Raw genomic sequence first — 20,247 nt, forward strand, 5'->3', positions numbered from 1 at the left:
TCGCGTAACTACCCGTAGAGAGATCCCCCACCATAGTAGTCACCAGCACCCCTAGGTATCGTATTCCCTAAGGGCCCCAGCTAAAGTCAACACCGATAGCAGTCAGTTGAACTCCTGGGGTCACTCCTGATTTGTTCCAATTAATTGTCAGCCCCGGGAATTCTCCAAATCTACCCATCTCTTGTGTTAGCGGGGGGAGATTCATTCTAGTGTGCTTGACGTACAGTAAAATATTGTCTGCATATAGTGAGATGATATTAAGATGCGATTGTATCCGTACGCCCCGGTGTGCGTGAAGTTCCCTAATATGACAGGCCAAAAGTTCCATCACTAGCGTGAATAATATCGGTGAGAAGGGGCACCGTTGTCTTGTCTCGGGAGGATAGCTCAGTGGCAACGTGCTCGCCTTTGAAGCAAGACGACAGTGCAACATGGGTTCGATCCCTGGGTCCGCGCTTAGAAACCTCTGGGTATAAAGCGCGTTATAACCAACCAATTACAATTACAGTGTGCCCCTCGATGGGTAGATATAATTTGATGCTATCCCATTCGTATACACCGTAGCCTTAGGCGCTGTGTACAGGACACAGATCCATCGTATGAATGTTAGGCCCAAGCCTGGAGCGGCTGAACACCTCGAAGAGGAAAGGCCACTTGACTGAGTCGAAAGCCTTTTCGGCATCCAGTGCCGCCACAGCTATAGGGACCTCGTGGTCTACATTATGCATGAGCGTAAATAATCGCCTCAAATTATGTTGGGTTGACCAGCCAGGAATGAATGAAGCCAGAGTGGTCTGGTAGGACCAGTGCTGACATATGTGGAAGCAGCCTGTCTGCCAGTATTTTTGCAAGGATTTTATTGTCGATATTAATTAATGATAATGGTCTATATGATGTGCATTTTTGGGGGTCTTTTTCGGGCTTGAGTAGCTCTGTCACCAGCACAGTTCTTGTGAAGTCCGCAAGGGTACCAATCGACAAAGCATTCTCATACATGTCATGCAGGCTCGGGAGCAGGAGGTCTATGTAGGCTTTGTAAAATTCTGCTGTTATTCCATCATTTCCGGGCCCTTACCATTCGGGAGGGAGAGTATTGCCTTGCGAATCTCGTCATCTGTTATGGGGGCGTTCAGTGCTCCCCCTTTGGTCCGGGTCTAACCATCCCAGGGCCACCTCGTCCAGGTATTGCATCATCATGTCATGCCCCATGTTAGAGTGAGACGCATGCAACTGGTCATAGTATTCCCAAAAAACACCATTGATCCCCACAAGCTCTTTGATGAGCTGCTCGGATTGGTTCTCCACCTCTATAGTGGGTGTTAACTGTCGTTCATGTTTTATGGCCCAAGCTAGCATTTTACTAGGCCGGTCACCTTCTCCATATCTTGCTGCTGCTATCGGGTCACCCATAAAATTCTCCTCCCGACCTGCCAGTTGGCGCAACTCCTCTCTTTGCATTCTCAGGGTTTCACGTATTTCACCTGTGTCTTGGGCCCCTTGTGCATTCTCCAGTTCCTTAATGGTCCCTTCCAACTTACGCATGGACCTACGTAGGGATTTCAGTACTCCCCCCTTCTTTGGATATACAGCATCCCCTTACATACACCTTAAAGGTCTCCCAGATTATGCCCGGGTCTGGCCCCCCGAGTCTTTATTAGTCATGAAATAAATCTGTATGTCTTGGCTAATTTCCTCCCGGAATATCCCATCTTCTAGGGCAGTGGCCCTAAACCTCCAACCTCTTGGGGGTCCCGCTGGGCCAGTCACCCGAGCCAGGACCGGCGAATGGTCCGAGAGGGTGCCGGGGAGTATATTTGCCTCAGTAAAGCGCATAACCAAATCTGTTGGGTACATTTCCCGCAATATATTGTGCAAGACATGATATTCCACCATAGAAGGCCATGTCTGATGCCCCCACTCTCCCCTGGTTTGGGGGAGATGTACTATGGCCCTCGTGGCCTTATTCTAATATGTGGTGGCGGAGGGGGTCTCACCTCCGTTTCAGGGAGCTCATGCCATAGTCATGTGTTCCCGGATCCACAGCGCGTTGGTAGCCGCCGGCTCCCGAGCAGGCGGATCAGGCCATGGGGGGGAAGGGCCACCCGACAGGCGACCGTCAGTCCGCTCACCCGGGCCCGTTTCCAGTGATCCTAGGTTTGTCGGGTCGGGGCTGTGCACCCCCACTGATAAGGCTGGTGCCTCAAGTGGTCTGGTGCTTGATGCTTCAGGGCTCTGCTGCCTCTGGTCGGGTCGGCCCCTCCCCCTCTCACACGGCCAGTGCAGGGGAACACCACAGTGTCTCGCTCATAGTGGCTCACGGAAGGCTCACCCAGGGTTGTCACCACCTCAGCATATTCCACTCTTCTTCATAAATTTTCTGTGTCAGGCCCCGGGGGTGGTCGGGTCCGCTGGATGCAGGATTTCGTGGAGGATTTCTGTGCCATCGCCGGAGCTTTTCAGCCGCACAACAGCCTTAGGAAGTAATGTCTCAAGAATTAATCTGAGACATTACTTCCTATGTGGACGTTCCTCATTCTTTTTGCTACACCGTGAAGAAGAATATATCTTTAAACATGGGGGAGGGAGTTCATCCTGGTTGCTGAAGGGTTAGCAATATACTGAGAATGTTATTGTTGATGCTTATTGAATTGCCATATATTTTCTTTTGCATTTGATTTTCAGTGTGAAGGCCAGCATTGCTGTGTTAGAATATTTCCCCTTAGTTTGGTTAGGTAAGGAAACCCACAGTAGAGCAGGGCAAGTGAGGTATTTTGATATTATTTTTGTTCTAATAAAATGGCATATTTTGAACAAATACAACAGTTGTCCACCTCACATTGCTGACCCCTTACACTAGTCATATTTTGTCTTAGTGTTCCATTTGCAAGATTTTAGTACTTACTTATTTATTTCACAAACAACATGTCCCATAATGCACCTTGTGGCAGTTATCATTCCCTGGCTAGTCCTATGCAGCAGTCTTAGAACCACAATCCCCAGAAGCCTTGGAGATCAGTGCTGCATTCCCTTTCCCAGGACCAGAGGGAGGAGGCAGATGAGGAGGCAGATTACCTTCAGGTGTGTGTTCTAGGTGCTGCTAATGAGCCTAGTTCTGCACAGGGCAGGTCCGTATTTGGAGCACAGGGCACTTGCATGTGTTTGCTCCCGGCCCTTTGTGCTTTGATCCTTGGATTTCTTCTATTTCCTGTTAATTCCAGAGCCTGCTCCTGTTACAGTGCCCTGTGCTCCCTGTATTGCAGCCCTGCTACTCTGCCTACAATCCCCTACCTTCTGCCCTGCACCTCTTTGCTTCCTGCACTGCAGCCCTGCTCCCCGGCTTTCAGTCTGTTCCCTGTCTGCAGCCTTGTGTACTCTACCACCTATTGTCTTGTTCCTTGACTGCAGTTGCTTGTTCTATGCCCAAAGTCCTCGTTACCTGGCTTTAGCTTCCAAGTTTCCAGTCCTGAGATTCCTTGTTATCTATCTGCAGTCCAATCCTTGTTATTCCAGTCCAGATTTACAGTTCCTTGAATTCCTTGTTATGAGTCTGCAATTCAGTCCTTTTCCTAGTCCAGAATTTCAGTCCAGAGTTTCAGTCCTGAGCTTTCTTGTTCCTGGTCTGTAGTTCAGTTCGCTGTTCCTTGATTCAGGTGCTTAGTTTCTAGTCTGCAGTTCCAGTCTCCTGTACCTTTGCACTTAGATTCTTGCCGTCTTGCTTTCCTCTTTCATTCCTGGCCTCTGTCCTGAAACTTGCTTGCTTCGATTTCCTATTCTTCCCTGGATATTTTTGTTATTGTTCTTGTCCTCACTTGTACTTGTGTAATTCCTTTGTTCAGAGTTTGGCTGCTGGGCTTCCCAGCAGGCAAACTCTGCCCCTTTCCTTTGTCATGTTTCAGTATTGTACCTTGTGCCATATTGTTAACAGTGTGCTGGTTCCTACTTCAGGAAGCAGTCATTGTTCAGTTCCTGCTGGACTATTACAGGCTTCAGTCTTGAGAGTATGGATTTTTAGTTTGTGCCTTAGGGTCCAGACACAGACACCCACTCCTGCTGCTCCTTTCCATGAACATTCAGAGTGGGACCCTGTAATAGTAAACAGCAGAGAAAGCCAGTTTCCGCTGACACTGTGGGAAACTCTTCCCCCATTCTGCGTACACCCCAAGTGGGAACCTAAATTGTTTGCATTACTTTTACTCCCTGAACCTTTATGTTCACTGCCTTTGGTGCCTGTCTGTATTACTTGTCTATCCTTTCTTGTCTGCAGGATTAGTTACACTCCTGTCTCTTGGGCACTTTCCTCCCATCTGCTTTATGGGCACGTCTCTGCCCTCAAGCCCCCGACACCCTAGGTATTTTACAGCCGCAACCAGAGTGGGAAAAAGCCAAGAGAAGGGGGGCAGCAAAGTGGACTCCAAAAAGCCATAACTGAGGAGGGCCCACCACTGACACCTTGGTCTTGTCACCGTTCAGCTTGAGCCAGTTATTGCTCATTCACTCCCCCACGGCACACAAGCATGATCTAAGAATTAGCACCAGGGAAAAACGAGGAGATTCAGTGCGCAAAAACCCTGAAGCACTAATCCCTGCTCTTATGATCTGAATCTTTTCCACAAAATAGGAGGATAAAGAATCACATAAGTGTTGACAGGGAGGAATCGCTTCTAAAGGAGAAGAGAGGGAACGAACAACTCTAAAATGTTCTTTAGATTGGTTGGGGGAGGCTTTCATCTGATGTGCAAAATGGACACACTTGCCTTCTTTATGATAGGAAGCAGAAATGTGTCAGAGTGATTTAGCCAAAGGACAATGCGTGACCCGCCATTTCTGCTATGCCCGTCTCTGTTGGAGCCAGAGAGCCCGACGATAATCATTGAACCATGGCTTAGATGGACGAAACCTACGTTTAAAGAACTTCAGAGGGGCAAGAAAACTGCGCATTATGGTTCACACTCTCTCTCATGGCAGTCCTTGTATCAGTACATATTGTTTTAATAGGTGTAAAATGTTCACAAGTTCTGTCAGCCGCCTTTGCAGGATATTGTAGGGAGTTATCACAATGTCATCAAGGCATGGGGGATGGAGGGGATAACTCTAAAAGGAAAGGGGATACCACGTCTCATCTGATGACGCATGCCCATCCACATGAGGGTCACTTCCCCTCAGGTGATTCTCTCTCACATAGCCACCCCCAGGATCAGGTAGTGGCTGCCATCCCCTGACCACATGAGGAGAGGCTAACCCTGGAAAAGGAGTGATGACCTCATCAGATACATCACAGTTACTTTGCATGCTCTCTAGTGTTCTGAAGTGTGTATTACTTGTTTCAACATTTTTTCTTATAAAAAATACAAACATTTCTTCCTGATAGTCATTTATGTTTATTTTTTGTTTAAACACGATGTGTGCTATTGAAGGAACTTTTCCTTTTCAAGTATAGTTATTTATTCCCAGTCCCTTCTTCTACCGCTTAAATTACTCAGAGTTGTGGTCACCCATTGTTGGCCATGTGGTTATGGCCATTTCTCTCCACTACAATGTAGATTTGGCCCTCAATAACGAAAAATCGGTGCTGGTACTGATGCAGAAAGTGTTTTTCTTGGGGTTCTCCCTGAATTTGGTCTCTTCTTCACTCCAACTCCTGAAAAGGAAATGCAAGCAATTCTTTGGGCGATTTCCAAGGTCCTTCATCGAGATATGATTTAGTTACGGGTTTTAAAGAGAGTGGTGGGCTTCCTCTCGTTGTCTATTCAAGCAGTCTTTCTTGGTCTTCTTCACTACAGGACTCTTCAATGCCTCAAAGTTCAAGTTTTGGTGTCGCAGGTAGAATGGGATGCCTGCAGCACTCAGATTTGTGTCTGCCAGCATCCCAGATACAATCACATAGCGGCCACAGGGGTCTGCTTCCCATGATTTCCGTCTAAAAACAAGTATTTTATGAATCCAGGTTAACACCCAGCTTAAGCGAGAAGAACAGGAGATGTAAAATGAGCAGAACTCTAAGCTTTCACAAAACAATCATTACCACCATTGTTGAGAAGGAGAAAGGGTCTTCCCAGCACACTAGGCAATACCGAATGAGGAAAAAAACCGCTAGGCTGCACATTCAAGGAGTAGGGGGTTGCACACAGAGGAGGGTACACGATCGCTCTTGTGCATGCATGAGAGGCTATACAGTAGATGCAGCTGTGAACGCCATTTTAGCTAATGGCAGCCATTTTTGGAACCTAGGCCCAAGCGTGGCGAACAGCATTATATGTTTTAGTATTAGATCCCTTGCATGAGCGCGAACACCACCCTCCACCGTGGCCAGGAAATCCTCCATTATTCTGAAAGGTACAGGCCCTCGATCACAGGGAAGAATGCGCCCTGCAAGGTCATGAGAAAGAGCAGCGCGCGCCTCTTGGCAGTACCATCGCACGGGACAGATAGCAAGGCTCTCCTGCCCCCAACGTTCCCCACATGAGAAAAAACAGCTTGGCAATGATTTTATCCTGAGACCCCTGCATGCCACAGGACCATCCAAACCCACACCACAAAACATTTACACCCCACGATCGATCACTAAGATCAGAAAGCAAGGCTATCGCGCCTTCACAAATGGGTCACTTGATTTGAGCAGCGAGGTGCAAGGTGACGGCAAATGATAGTCCAAAACGAAGGTGGAGGACCTTGGCCGTTGCTGATCTGTCTGGGAAATGGGTAGAGTATGTGAGTTAGTGTGACGTCAGCCCTCGCAAGCATCTGCCAGGTGAACAGTTACAACGATAAAATAACATTGTGTTAGTAGCCAATTAATTGTTAGGCCAACTTCACCGCGGATGGCAAGCCCAGCAGTGCCCACGTTGACGGAGATGGACAGATGAAGATGGACCAATGGCCTGGTATCCCATATGGAGCAGGCCCTACGTGTATAAGGCTCTTCCAATTGGGATTGTAGAATTGTACTATATGTAGTTACGTCATCTGTGAAGTTGTCTGTGCTTATAATGTGCTGCACGTGCCTATGGACGCCAGAACGTTCAGCGGCAGCAGAGTTCTTTGCTGATGCACATCCATTTTGTAGAAATAAATATTTGTTATCCTTGCAAGCGGTGGCTTGTGCCTTTTTGCCTAGCAGGTTGTATTTGTTCTGGAGTGAGCGTGCAGGGGCCTGCCTTCACCACCCATTAAATGTGACCTATGCACCACTACAAATTTTGCACCTGGCTGTTAAAACTGTTCAACCCACATACATTCCAGCTAATTAAAGTACACTGATTTACAGTAAGCTTTATTGGGTGTGAGTACCGGAGGTTGCTCCTATAACAAGACTACACCCAAACATAGTATACATAATTAATGTACATAGTTGTGCTGCTAACCATGTTTACGCATTCTCATCCCAACAAAATTAAGTACCCGATTACATATACCTCGGATGATTACTAAAACCTCATTGCCTTCCCCCAACTTGCAATGACAGATCTGCAAACATTACCATGGGCCACTGGCTGGCAGCATCAGAGGGGCTGGAGCAACTCAATCCACTCCCAGAGGGACATTTACTGAGGTCTGCATCTTCACTTGTAGAAAGTCTGGGAAGAAGCACTACATACTGAATACTTAGCTCCAACTACGAATGAGGTGCTCGTCAGTGCTACTATAGCCAAATAAAGAGCCAGTGCTCTGTGCCTTGTACAGGCCAATATCACTATTAACTTTGGATACTAAAATATTTTCAAAAATATTGATTCACCGTTGATTCATTAGACCAGTATGGCTTCCTCACAGCGCGATCAACTGCTTTCAACTTCCGTAGGTTATTTGCTGTGATGGCCTAGATAGATCTGGAAACAGGCAGTGGCAGCACTGCTCGATGCAGAGAAAGCGTTTGACTCCAGTCACAGATCGCCTCAACACACCACCTCCCAAAGACAATTCAAAGGTTTGTATTGATTTTCTTGAAAAGGGCACAAAGGGCGGTCCCTCCCTCCCTTGTCTAGAGACAGCATGATCCTCCCTAACCCAGGAGTCCCCCCTCCCCAGGTTAATATCTACTGATTATTAACCCCTACTGTCCAGGTTCTAATTGTCTAGTGGTGAGAGACTAAAGGCAACAGTTTTAGCTCTTTCACTCCCTCTGGGACCACGCAGGTGTAACCTACTCTACTTCCGGGTTAGTTCTAGGGGTTGCCTTCCAGATAATCAAGCCTTACTCGGTCTGCTTCCTTTCATGCCCTGATGTTCCTTCTCCATATATCTTGGTTTCATTCTAACCTTCATCCACCTACTCTCCCTCCAACTTCACCAACTTTCTCTCCTCTTGCTCCATACATCTTCCTCCGATGTCCCCCACTCTACAATCCAACACCACGCTCCGATCTTACACCTTCCCAATCTCTCCACTCCACAACATTACTACTCTTCTTGCTCCACAACACTACAACTCTCTCCTCTCGACACTAGTACTACTCCTTTCAACCTAGTCACCCGTTAGGATTCCGTCCCGACACTTACCGGGGGGCCCACTCCTTCTGGGCCGTCTGACAGCCCAGGTGGACCTGAAGATACATCAAAGACATGTTCCTACTCAAGCCATCCTCCAGGCAAAGATATACTCCAGGAATCCAGGGTACGCTATCATGAAGGAAGATTTGAAGACCGGTCTAAGGCATTACGCTCCTGTGGAGCCTCAGGAAACCAAGAGCAAGAACATCAAACATGGCTGTAAAGTTGGGATAACCATCCCCAACCAGGATGGCCACTGGACTACAGATGTAACGCCCCAATAACTGTCTCTGTATCTGCCGGCATAAAAGCTCAATCAGAAGTCAGGTTGGATGTCTTGCAAACCTTTCTCACTGCGTGAAGCCCTGCTGACTGCTTATAGGTATTGTTTCTTGCTAAGCGCTGATCACTCTTTTGTTCCGCGTTCATGTTTGACTATTTGGCCAAGTGGTACCATTCCTTGGATTCTAGAGGTGGGTCTTGATGGTTCAATTGAGAACTTGAGTGGAAACAGGTACTACCATGGGGTTAGGGCAACTTCTATTTCCTCTATAGATAATTGTGCCCTTCTCTCGTCCCTGCAGCTCGAGGTCCAGGAGATCCAGTCCCACATCAAAGGTGCCTTTCAAGACTTGTCATTCATAGGGGTAAGTCAAGAACTGCCAGTCACCCTCCCTTTACTCCCTCAGTCATCTTCTGCTCACTTCCTACTCTTTCACTGCTACGCTCACTCACATACACCTTACATGGATAATCACAACATAGCAAGGTACTACGAACCCATAACACACAGCACACTCCTTTCGATAGTGTGGCTACGTATAGATGGTAGCAAAAAACAATTGCATGTGAAATAAATTTAATGCATCAAGCAGATGTCACAAATACATAAAACGGACATAGGACATTCGATAAAATATATATAACGTACATACAACAATGAGTAAATACATGTGCCAAAATAACTCCTTTTGGACAGATTTTCAATAGCAGTTACAATCTTAAGGGTCCCTTGCGGGGGATACCATGTGGAAAGTAATGTAGCTGTAATGCATTCAACACTTCATGTATGGAAATGATATGACATGGCAAAAGGTCTACACAACTTTGTTTCGGCCTCAAAGCGGTTCTTGCGAAGCTGTAAATTTGACGGCCTTCATTAGGACGGGGAGAATTTGAGCAAGAAGATCCTATGTGATTAGATCAAGAAGCACAATGGCTGATTCTTCAAGTCATCATAGGTGGTTCGGTCGGTGTGATCCAGAACGGTTTACATGTGTCATAGATCGCCGTATAGGACACAAATGTTTCAAAAGAGGACCGGCCATGCAGGGTGTGCAGTTATAATTTCGAAAACATAATGTCGAGTTACAAAAATGTAGAAAAAATAATGTCGACATTTCTTTTCTTCTAAGGCCTTCTTTTTTTATTTACATGTATTTTTGGGGTTCCGCAAGTAAAAAAAAAAAAGGTGAAAACAGAAAAAAAATTAAAAAGGGAGGTTGGGGGGAACCCCCCATTTCGAACAAAAAAAAAAGACATTCTAATTTTTTTTTTCTCGACATTATGTTTTGGACATTTTGACTTTCGACATTATGTATTTCGATATTATCACTATAAACCGTCATGCAAGGCTCCAACGTTGGTGGAGAATCAACCTTGATGGTAGATGCCTGCCCGAAGATCCTTGCTGTCACGTATGGCTGCCACTGTGCTGCACATCAGCTCTCTATCCCGGTGCCGGTGGAGATCTCTTGACAGTAGATGTCTTGCTGGAGGCTCTGGTGGGCTGCCTCATTGTGGGCAATCTGCCGAGAAGGCTGGTTCATGTAGTTGCCTAAAATTATAAGAAAGAGACTGGCCAGCATCGTCATAAAAGAATATGGGGTTATTAAGAGTGGTACTGCTCAAGCACATATAGGCACGTAGGGAGGGGGCAGGAACAGAGGCCCTCCCAACTGCCACCCTCCCTGGCTGGGATAGGAATGGTTCTGAACCTCCTTGATAGGCCTTCTATGCCAGGCTGAGAGGGGTCCTATCCCCTTCTGACAAGGTCAGCCCACTTACCTTGTCACACTGTATGTCATGGACATTTATATTTACAGTGCTGGAGAAAATGGGGCTATATGAATTATTTCTGAATTGCAGCTGCTTGTTATACTACCAATCATCTGCCAAACTGAGCATTGGACAGATGTTCTGCCATGCTTAAACTGAGTAGAGGGACCAGACACGACAGCCCTCTGTCACCACTCCTCTTTTCTTTATAGTACACACTCCAGGAATAATCTGGGTCGATTCACCAAATGGACAGTGGAGTTTGGACTATATTCTGCTCACCACATCAATTGGCCAACATCCTTACTCTTTGCACTAATAACACTTCTAGGCCAATCAGTATTGGGGGAATATAAATTGAAACCAGAATCTGAATGATACCTCGGTTTCTAAGTGACTAGAAACCACTCTAAACTTCATTAGAAAATCAGAATGCCTTTATAGATTCCCCTAGCCGTAAGATTCTTAGATGGGTCACTCTCCCTCAATTTACATATGGTAGGATCGCCTTAGCTAACATGCTCCTTGTTACAAAGAAGATGCATTTCTCCTCCAAAATAACCCAGTTTGGCAGAGGTAATTTTTGACCACTTATGATCGCTCCTAGTACAATTAGTCTGGCACTCTAGAAACCCACAAATACAATGGGAAGTTATGACTTGCCCCTTTGAACAAGTTGGCCTTGCAGCCCCGGACATGGAATTGTATTATCTGGCTGCAAAGGCTCAATTTCCATCTTATTGGATACCAGGCTCTCTGTAATCAGTGTTCTCATCAGATCTATATGATTACTGTGACCCCATCACTGAGACCCCGAAATTTCTGACCCCCTTTACACCACATATATATATGCGGGGGGGACCCCCCGCTGCCTCCATACTTGCATTATATACCACTATCCCCCACATATATGTGGTGTAAAGTCCGTCAAAATAAAAAAGAAGTTGACATTTCTGGAGGTCGCAGTGATGGGGGTGCAGTAATGGTGTAATTCCTTCTCATCAGGTCACATAGAGGATACTTGTAAGTTTGATCTTGTCAGTTGCAGTGTGGACACCTGTAAGGAACAACATAGATGTATACCCCCGAACTGGCCTTAAGGTGGGTCCAAAGGTGGGTCCAAAAACTAGAACCAACATGTGATAGATGGATAGAAAACTCCTGTAATAGGTTGGGTATACAATATATTGGTAATCTGTACCCAGAAGGGCAATTCGTTACAAAACAAATCAATCTGCGGGGAATGACTTTCGCTCAAACTTTCAATATCTCTGCATGCATAAAGCCTTCTGAACATGGAGTCCTGGTTTCCCTCTGGAACCATTGCATTCTCCTCTCCTTAAATATTTAGTTTCCTCTGTGGAAAGCAAGCAGCTTGTTTATACAATCTATAAAATGGTCCATGGTTTACCCTCTCATCGAATTATAACAAATTCGAATGGGACTGTCATTATGGCAGCCAAATTTGCAGATCTTGCAAATTATCTCTTGATACTAAACATAAATTAATACATTTCAATGTGTTACACAAGGCTTATATTACTCAGGCGGGACAAGCAAAATTTGATTTTTCAAGCAATAGTAAATTGCAACAATGCAGAATTCTTTCACTTAATGTGACTGTGTCCGCTTATTCAGTAATACTTCTTTGTGATCCTTTCTAAGATCACTGCAATAATGGGCACCGATATCCCTTAAGATCCCTTGTGTTACCTACTGGGTACGGTAGAAGGCTTGTCTTAAGACTTACAGTTTACTATCTATATATTTATAGATTGCAAACACTGTATTCTTGTGTTATGGACAATTAAGGTAGCGCCTTCTGAAAACGGCTGGTTAGAGATTTAGAGTGGCTTCTTTTTTTAACTTTACTTAATACTGGCATATTAACAGTGCAGGAAGGTCATGTTTCAAGTGGGGTAATACAGCATTCATACATGGCAAAGGTGCAAATTGAGACACATTATACAAGATATAGGGCATAGGGGAGGGGAGAGACAAGACATAATGGGTCATTCAGAGGGTGTTGCAGATCTCACGGTCCTTATCGCTTCTTCTTCCGACAGGAAGTATGTTCTGAGTGGGGCCCATATGTCTTTGGGCCTCGAGGTGGATTGAATCCCTCGGACGTATGTCTTTTCACAGTCTTGTGTGTTGGTTAAGTCTTGTAATCAGCATTGATGTGTGGGGGTATCTTTTGATTTCCAATTCCTAAGTATGTTCCGTTTATCCATCCACCCACTGCAAATAGTCTATGGGTTTTGTCGGATACCTTTCCGATATCTCCCAGTAGTTATTTCAACGGTGCAACCGTTATGTTTGTGTTTAATATAGCGTCCATAGTTTCTGCCACCTCATTCCACAATTGTCTAATTGGTGGGCATTCCCAATACATATGAATGGCTGTTGCTGTAAGTGTGCCACATTTGGGGCATGACTGCGGTTTGGAAGGATCAAACTTGGAGATTTGGTTGGGAGTGATATGCAGGTGATTCAAGATTTTGAATTAGAGAAGTCTGAAATTTGTGCAGAGGGATATGGTTTTTGTATATTTGCAGTAGTTTGTCCATTGCTGCTCATTTATCTGGATGTTCATGTCTCGTTCCCACTTGGCTTTCATATAATTTTAATTATATTTTTTTTATTTAATTACATTATTTAATAAATTATAATTTCAGCATAATGGACGAACAAGGCTTGACACATGTAGACCCATCTGAAGGTGAATGAAGTGTTCTGAGACTTCTATAGCAAGCTCTATGAATATTTTGACTCCTTCCCACTTCCCAAGCTCACCCGAGAGGAAAGTGCCACTATCGATCTACCTCCTACCCTAGACGACATACAACAAGCAACCAAAGATCGGAAGGCGGGCAGGGTGCCAGAGTCGGACGGCCTACCTGCAGACCTCTACAAAATCTTTACTGACGAACTTGCCCCACAGCTTTTAGAAGTATGGAAAGAATCCCTAGAAAGCAGAACACTCCCACCAACAATGAGAGAAGCCATCATCATGGTCTTGCTAAAACCGCATAAACCCGCACACTCTCCTTCCTCATAGAGACCGCTGTCACTCATCAACGTAGATACAAACATTTTTGCTTAGGCCATAACCAACAAATTGAACCCATATATGACTAAACTTGTGCATCCGGACCAAACAGGTTTTATACCTGGCAGTCACATTAGAAGCAGAGAAAGCGTTTGACTCCATCTCGTGGAAATTCATGTACGGAATCCTGAGGAAGATGGGGTTTGGTCCAGGATTTCTCAGATTCATAAAACTATGGTACCATAACCCCACGGCCAGAGTATGGACCAATAAAACTATCAACCATCATTGAACTACAGAGAGGTACTAGGCAAGGCTGCCCGCTCTCTCTGTTAATATTTGCACTGACAATAGAGGGAATGGCAGCATATCTACGACACAATCACGCCTGGAGTGGGATCCATATAATGGGATCCCCACAATTCATTTCCCTCTATGCATATTGATACGATGTTATACATCAGGAACCCGGACATTCATCTACCACCGGTGCTACGAGACATAGCCGAATTCACCAAACACTATGGATATCAAATCAACCAAGCCAAGTCCGAAATAATCCCCCTGACCGAGTCCCTGACCAAGTCCACAATCGAAACTGCTGGCATGAAAGACTTACGGTGGACCCCAACTGTTTGCCAATAACTACGCCCCATACCTGACACAACTGGAATTCAAACTCAATGCATGGATCAAGCTACCATTATCCCTGTATGGTCGTATATCCCTATTGAAAATGTTAGTAGTACCGAAGCTACTCGACACACTATAAAAGCTTGACACACGTTTCATCTGAGGAGGGCAGACGCCCAGACTAAACTGGTCCAAATTATGCGAGAACTACGACACTGGAGGTCTAGCAGCCCCGGACTTCCAGCAATACTACTATTCAGCACAAGCACACTTCGCAAAATACTGGACAAATACCGCAGAACAATTTGCGCACATACACGCAGAAACATTTGCACCATCTCATCTGAATCTCAAGAGCATGATATTTGCCAAGGTACCAAGAGAAAAGACGCTGGCCGACCCTATGGAATCGACAGTGAGAGCATGGTCACAGATCCTCAAGAGAGTGGGATGTGAAACAGCATACTGGCCGCACCTACCCCTATGGCAATACCCAGGTCTGGAACCTAAACATTATGGTTCCCCGAAAAGCAGGCCATGGTCGGAGATCTCTTCCCGGAAGGCCAGTAATAGAAATCCAAAATAGAACAGGGAAAAATCTAACCATAACTCTACATTACCAATGGCTGAAGGCTTCCTGCAAGAAGAAGTGGCCATCCTTCCCAAGTGCACCGCCAACACACAAATTCCTATCCGAGATTCTGACAGAAGATGGCTTCGTAGGCAGCGTGGCTACGCTATATAGGGTTTACTCAGTCCAATACACCATCCAAGAATGATAGACTGACCTTTTTTGAGCCGAAGCCTTTCAGACAGTGTCCTTGTGATGTGTGGCCACGCTTCAGGCAAGATCTCCTTTCTTTGACAAACACCCGGAAGCTAGAACTAAAACACCCCACACCAACCCTGAATAATTCTTATTAATGGTGTAATTGCTATATTTGGCAGAATAAACCCATTGTATTACCAGCAAGGCATTACTGAATCAACTTTTTTGATAATTCGCTGAATCCAACAGTATACAAGATGCTACCTGAGATATGATGCTTGCGATGTGCTACAATCTTTAAATAAAGCTTTTTCAATAAAAAGATGAAAAATTCCAAAATAGTGCCAAACACTCTCAGAAACAATGCTCATGTGGCAGAAGTTGAAGATGCTACATGACTACATTTGGGGTGTTATTTATTTTCATGGCAATGAAGTGGCAATGGAAGCAAAATGTTCAGATGTTAATCCGTAGCCATCTTCTTAATTCTTTCAGTGAGCGGCATTTAGCAATTGCAGGACTGATTTACTTGACAAGGTTGTTGGACATGTCAAGTGACGCTGTCATTGATATAATGTTTGCATTATCAGCATAGCACAGATTGGATGTACAGAGTCAATCAAGGTTGTGCTCATAACATTTCAATTTGGAGATTTTCCTGTGTTCCACAAAACAATTGCTATTTCCTTCTTTTGATTTAATAAACATTGCCAGGAATAAAATAAAATAATCCATTTTTCCTCAATCAGAAATTATATTTCATTTAACAAAGTATGAAACAAAAACTAATTAAAACTGGAGTTGTACAATGTGTAAAACAATGAAGAACCAGACTATGTATTGGGACTAAAGCGCACACCACTTTTCTAATTTGTGGCAAAAAAACTGTTCATCTCAATTTAAGAAACTGTTAAATTAGCATTGGTAATAAGGGTATATTAGTGCAAACTCTAAAAAAAATGCAGGAACAAAAAGAGGGCAGTACTTAAAGGCAAGACAGGTTACGAGACAAAACAAAGAATTTAAGGCTCACAGTAGGAATTATTGTATAAAATGTTACCTTCCAAAGACTCAATCCCAGTTGCTTGCGCCAGCAAGTCTTCATGTCTTGCAACAACCTAAACAATGGTTAAGAATTATACACATAATTCGTTGGTATGTGCTAGAAATAGTAAAAGCATGACATTTAAATCAAGAACTACCGTGACCAACACACGTTTTCCAAAAACTATGTTAAATACTCGGAAATGGTCCCTCAATGCAATTCCTCCAAGGTTTACATCACCAGTGATAAAACATATTGAATATTGAATAACCCCATTTAAAATTCTCACTTTATTGGCAAGTCTAATTATTTCTCCCAGTAACTACTTAATTACACTCCTGTTTAACATTACAATTCAATGATATTGGCATTTAATCGGTAACTGTAGGTGTTTTAAAATAAAATGATCATAAATGTTATGGTCATATTAACAACATAATTTGGGTATAGGAAGATAAAGTAGACGGGAAATCAACAGCAGGAGGGGTGGCTGCAGGATAATATAAGAGACTCTTAGGATGGATGCGAATGAGTGCCCAAGGTTATCACTGGTAAGTAAACCATTTAAATGTCACAAAACATTAAATGGTTTATTCATAATATATATATATATATATATAGATATAGATATATATAGATATATATTTTAAAAAATATGTCAATGTTTCTCCTGTGCCTCCCCCTTGGATTGAAGTCCTATTCTCCACAGCAACCAGTCTGAGGTGATTGGACAGTCACATTTCTACAAGCGATCTTCTCTGTGACTTCTGCGAGAAACCTGAGGGTATCCCCTTGGATCTTCTATGCAGGAGGCCAGGGAAAGGCCATCACTTTTGGATCCTGACCTTGGGGGTGGAAAAGTGAGGGAGGATCACCTGGTTGGAGGGTCCTTCGGTCCACAGTGTTAGTGGAAGGGACTGCCAGTGAACCGTGTCTGCCGAGAATCTATCTATCACAGGTTGCAGGTTGAGACGAAGTGAATCCCCAGGGCTCAGGCTCATAGGAATGCCCAGATAGTCAAAGCCTTGAGGAAAGGGAACAGATTTTTGCTTATTCACCCAAAGTCTACAAAACAACAGCTTCTTTCTTAATTGTCTGGGTATATTTCTCTTTTGGCTTTGGCAATGATGGTTTGTCTTTTCTTCTATGGATATTGCCCTTTCTTGTTGCTGGCTCTTATCATGCCCCATTCACACACTTCTGGTATGATACTCAGATTATTATTCTGCCATCCGTGCCTTTTTAAATCACTGGTTTACAACAGAAGAATTAACCTGCTTTACATTAGTTCGATATTCAAAATGTTTCCTCTTCTTCAACGTCCCTTCGTTTATCACGTTTATCAGGTTAAGGCCCCTGGACTTGGCTAGTGGGCAGTTACAGATTGCGCTATTGGGTCACAATATAACAGGGAACTCACTAGGTCTGGCATGCATGTCCATTCGCCTCACTGCCTCCAGGTCCTCCGCTTCTGTTTCCCGCCCCCCGCGGTCCAGCATCCTCTCCTTTGCGGCTTCCCACAACTGCATCTGTCACCAGCAGGGCTCTCTTGGCTCCCATACACTACGGTGTTCCCTTGCTACCGGTGCTCGTGTGACGATGGGGAAAACTATTAAATGGCTCGCTTTCCGCTGCACTATCTCAGCAGCTGCGATCCTCAGAGGGAGAGTCATCAATCCCAAAGCTTCCCGCTGCGCAAGCTCTGCAGTTACAGTCTTGAGCATAAAAGAGCCGCTCAGGACCGGCATCTAATTTACACACCACTGTGGTCCGGGCATCTCAGCTCACATCTGACTTCTGCTGCCACATGGAGGTAGTAAAACTACTCCACCGTCTGCTACTGCACGTCTTCCTGGCTTGCACCTGAGGGGGCTTTTTATGCATCTCAGTCCTCCTCAGGTGTGGGTCATTATTCTTAATAGGCGAAAACTTGCAGTCTTGTCCCTCTGCAGTCCTTTTCTTCGTCCCAGTACTTTGGGAATTGTGTGACTTGAAGTCCACAATATGAAAATTGACTTTTAAACAGTTTCTACTTCACAATATGCTATTAGAAGGTTGGGGTCTTGGGGAAAGTTGAACAAGATGGTTTCCCCATTCTTCCTGACCTACTTCACCCCCCACCCCCATGTCAGCCTCCCGCAGATCACCACCCCCACGGTCAGAATCAGAAAGTGTCTGCCTTTTTCCAGCCACACAAGAAGGGTTCCAGGCCAGGTTTCCTGGGTGAATCATCTCAGACTCATCAGATACCCTTCCCTAATGTCACTGTTTCTTTTCCGCATCTATTGGTAATCGAGAAAGGAAATCAACATTGCCTTGTTCCTTTCCTTTTTGAAGCTGAACAAAGAAACAATAGGGCTGTAAGTCCCAAAAACAGTGCATTACTCTAGCATTGGTATCTTTTCTTAGACTTAACCATTTAAGGGGAGCATCGTCCGTAACCAGTCTGTATTTTCGACCTGTCAGGTAGTATTTCAAATATCTTATAGCCAATTTGATAGCGAGGGCTTCCAATTCTAAAGTAGCATAGTTCTTTTCTCAGGCAAACAATTTTCTACTAAATGTAGAGGATGGGATATTCTACACCATCATGATTTTGTAATAATACGGCCCCAAGACCAATATGTGATGCGTCAGTATGTAAACTAAATGGTCTATTGAAGTCTGGCACCTTCAAAATGGGTTCACTACACAAATTTAGGTTTAACTGGTCCAAACAAGTTTGATCTTGCAGGCGCCATTTAAGTCTTTGGGGTTCTGCGCTTTTAAGCTCATTGGTAAAAGGAGCAGAAATAGTAGAGAAATTTGAATGTAATCCCAAAAAGGCCTTTTAGCCTTTGGGGCTGGCGTTTCCATAACAGCTTTAACCTTTTCAGCCTGAGCTGAACTAGACCACCCCCACAAGAAAAACAAAAAAATACTTTACTGCAGCTATAGCCAGATGACATTTCTTCGGGTTCGCAGTGAGCAAAGCTTTGCTTAAAGCCTGGGTGTTTTGGTATGAATGTGACATATGTTCAGGCCACGTTTCGCTATGAATAATGAGGTCATCAATGTCGGCCCCACAGAATGATGAATATGTCCTCAAAACCTGGTCCATTACTCTCTGAAAAGTAGTGGGGGCTCCATGTAACCCAAAAGGGAACACTTTGAATTGGAACAACCCAAGAGGAGTTGAAAAGGTGGTCTTCGGTTTATCTATGGGATTAACGGGTACCTGCCAATAACCTTTGATCAGATCAATGGTTGAAAGATATATGGCACTACGCAATCTACCAATTAAGTCATCTATCCTGGGCATGGGGTAGCTGTCAAACTGTGAAACCATTGACCTTCCTAAAATCAATGCAGAATCTCCAGCAATTATCTGGTTTTGCCACTAATACAATAGGGGAGGACAAGGGACTTTGTGATGGTTCAATGATGTCGGCTTGGGTTGGTGCTGCTGAGCAGCAGCAGATGAAGATGTAGGATTACGGTGCTCCAGGAGGCCGTATACATCCTGAATAATATCCTGACTTAATGTTGTTTGCTTAAGACCCAAAGCCGTGGTGGAAGGTGCCGACAACAGCCTGCAGCAATCCAGGAATGACTGGTGGCCAGGAAGCCGGGGCCGTGTTGGTGTGGCCGCCATACTGTATTGGACTGGGAGCAAGGAGAAACCGCCAGCCACTCTGCCGCCCCTCAGAACAAACACTGGTGTGGCTCACAGTGGGGAGGCCATTGCGGCCCGGCAGCCGCTTGGCGGAGGTGAGCAGCGACGACCGCTGGAAGCGGAACGGAGAGGTGGGCAGGGAGCCCTGTGGTGCATGCCTGCAGTGAGGTCTGCACCTCAGTGCCAGGGTGGCGTGTCAGCCGGAGGCCCGGCAGATACATAGCAAGCAGCGATTCAGCTGGGTACGGAGCGGGGCTGTCCTTGGGGTTTCCCTCCCCTCTCAGAAAGTCAAGTCCCCCAGGTCGGGGGAGACCCGAGTGCAGGAAGCGGCATCCCCCAGGCGGCACGGAGGAGAGAGAGAGAGAGAGAGAGAGAGAGAGAGACAGAGAGAGAGAGAGAGAGAGAGAGAGAGAGAGACAGAGAGAGAGAGAGAGAGAGAGCGAGAGAGCACCCAGGGCAACGGTGCTGCCTGAATCTTGAATGCGCATCACAAATTCAGCAGGAATGTGCCCAGGAAGTGGCAGAGGCCTCTGTGATGGCAGAGGTCC

At 45.1% G+C, this 20,247-nt stretch overlaps 1 protein-coding gene across 1 annotated transcript in view; it reads right to left on the reverse strand.

Annotated features, from left to right (window-relative positions):
* The window catches only part of COG5 (component of oligomeric golgi complex 5), a 2,640,594-nt gene that overhangs the window by 2,485,431 nt on the left and 134,916 nt on the right, over nt 1-20,247 (reverse strand). The window contains exon 3 of the mRNA XM_069629143.1: nt 16,060-16,117. Coding sequence (XP_069485244.1) covers nt 16,060-16,117 — 58 coding nt within the window. The remainder of the gene's footprint in view (nt 1-16,059; nt 16,118-20,247) is intronic.

This window comes from Ambystoma mexicanum, chromosome 12 (assembly GCF_040938575.1).
Source record: "Ambystoma mexicanum isolate Mex_15411 chromosome 12, UKY_AmexF1_1, whole genome shotgun sequence".
In the NCBI taxonomy this organism is placed as follows: Eukaryota; Metazoa; Chordata; class Amphibia; order Caudata; family Ambystomatidae; genus Ambystoma; species Ambystoma mexicanum.